The sequence below is a fragment of the Cebus imitator genome, unplaced genomic scaffold (genome assembly GCF_001604975.1).
Source record: "Cebus imitator isolate Cc_AM_T3 unplaced genomic scaffold, Cebus_imitator-1.0 Scaffold140, whole genome shotgun sequence".
Lineage (NCBI taxonomy): Eukaryota > Metazoa > Chordata > Mammalia > Primates > Cebidae > Cebus > Cebus imitator.
Genome location: NW_016107455.1, coordinates 3,194,660 through 3,196,837, shown reverse-complemented (window position 1 = coordinate 3,196,837; position 2,178 = coordinate 3,194,660). Strand labels below are relative to the sequence as shown.

Genomic DNA, 2,178 nt, shown 5'->3' with positions numbered 1-2,178 from the left:
GTCTCAAAAAATAAAAAATAAGAAAATAAAAGCATATATATTTATAGAAGCACAGAAAAATCAAAGATTGAACACTTAGATCTGTTAATAGGGTTATTTGTAAGCCCATAATCTGCGAGGTTTCACTTATTTAAAATACATATTATAAAGTTGGAATAGGCACATACAAAAAGGAGAAGGAAAGAATGAAAAGTTAAAAAACAAAAGAGTTCGAGGACAAGAAGGAAAAACTCTCATTTGCCAGGAATGGAAGACGTTAATATTTCTGGTACAGACTGTCATCATCTAATTATTAGAATATCAATATCTGCACTTTGGGAGGCCAAGGCAGATGGATCACCTGAGGTAAGGAGTTCAAGACGCGCCTGGCCAACATAGTGAAAGCCTGTCTCTACTAAAAATACAAAAATTATCTGGGCGTGGAGGTGGGGACCTGTATTCCCAGCTACCTAGGAGGCTGAGGTAGGAGAATCACTTGAACCGAAGAGGTAGAAGGAGGCTGCAGTTAGCTGGAATCGTGCCATTGCACTCCAGCCTGGGCAACAAGAGTGAAACTCTGTCTCAAAAAAAGAAAAATGAAATCTAAAATTAAAATACAATTCAATTAAATTTTTTAAAAAAGAATATCAAAATTTTCAACTGTTTTAGTTTCCACTTTAGATGTAGTCAAAGCAATCTGTTTCTTCTGGGATGTTTTAGAAAACATACCTTTGGAATAATCTCGCTTTATCCCAGAAGAGTTCTTTCTTTTGCCAAGTTCTTCTGACTTCCTATTGGTCTTTTCCAGATTTTCTGAATACTCATTTGGTTTCTTTCTTTTTGACTTAGAATTTTCTGCTTCTACTCGTTTCCTTTTGGTTTCTTTATGGTTGACATCTGGCTCTAGTTCTACTTTGAGAATTAAAGAAATGCATGTGCTTATTAATCAACAAAAAACAGTAATATCAGTATTACTTCCAAGTATCCAATAATTTTATACCTTTAAAATGAAAAAGCGAGCCTGGTGCAGTGGCCAAGGTCTGTGATTCCAGAACTTTGGGAGGTTGAGGTGGGCAGATTGCTTGAGTCTATGCGTTTTGAGACCAACCTGGGTAACATGAGGAAACCCCATCTCTACTAAAAATATAAAAATTAGCCAGGAGTGGTGACGTGCACCTGTAGTCCCAGCTACTTAGGAGGCTGAGGTAGGAAGATCACATGAACCCAGAAGGTTGAGGCTGCAGGGAGCAATGACTACACCACTGTACTCTAGCGTGGGCCACAAAGTGAGGCCTTGTCTCTTAAAAAACAAGTAAGTAAGCTGGGTGCAGTGGCTCATGCCTGTAATCCCAGTACTTTGGGAGGCCTAGCCAAGAGGATCCCCTGAGGTCAGGAGTTTGAGACCCAACTGGCCAACGTGGTGAAACCCCATCTCTACTAAAAATACAAAAATTAGCCGGGCGCGGTGGCTCAAGCCTGTAATCCCAGCACTTTGGGAGGCTAAGGCAAGTGAATCACTTGAGGTGAGGAGTTCGAGATGAGCCTGACCAACATGGTGAAACCCCATCTCTACTAAAAAATATAAAAATTAGCCGGGCATGGTGGTAGCACCTGTAATCCCAGCTACTAGGGAGGCTGAGGCACCAGAATCACATAAACCCCGGGGGGCAGAGGTTACAGTGAGCTAAGATCACGCCACTGCACTTCGGCCTGGGTGACAGAGCAAGACTCTATCACAAAAAGTAAGCAAATTAATTAATTAAATAAAATGAAAAGCCAAGAATCAAATACAACATACTGAAAGCAAGCTGGAAATTTTGATACTTAGGCTGTCTTTTGCACAGTCTAAGTATTAAATTAAATTAAAGCTATTTAAGCTAAAATTATCTAAGGCATTCCTTAAATAAATGATTAATATTTTAACATAATTAAGCTATCTTAGGGTTGGCATTTTTGGAAACTGGCAGGGATTAACACTGCACATTGCATTGTACAAGATATTTACTTCAGCTGAACAATTCTCCCTGCCAACTGTAAGCAATGCTGCCTATGGTGAACACTTCCAAGAGTCAATGGTTAAGTGTTTTCAAAACTGACATGTTAGGCTGGGCATAGTGGCTCATGCCCATAATCCCAGCACGTTGGGAGGCCAAGGTGGAAGGATCACTTGAGCCCAAGAGTTCAAGACCAGCCTGGGCA

General features: G+C 40.2%; 1 protein-coding gene across 1 annotated transcript in view; it reads right to left on the bottom strand.

Moving 5' to 3' along the window:
• Positions 1-2,178, bottom strand: part of ATAD5 (ATPase family AAA domain containing 5) — a 66,437-nt gene that overhangs the window by 28,992 nt on the left and 35,267 nt on the right. Inside the window, exon 7 of the mRNA XM_017542017.2 lies at positions 709-926. Coding sequence (XP_017397506.1) covers positions 709-926 — 218 coding nt within the window. The remainder of the gene's footprint in view (positions 1-708; positions 927-2,178) is intronic.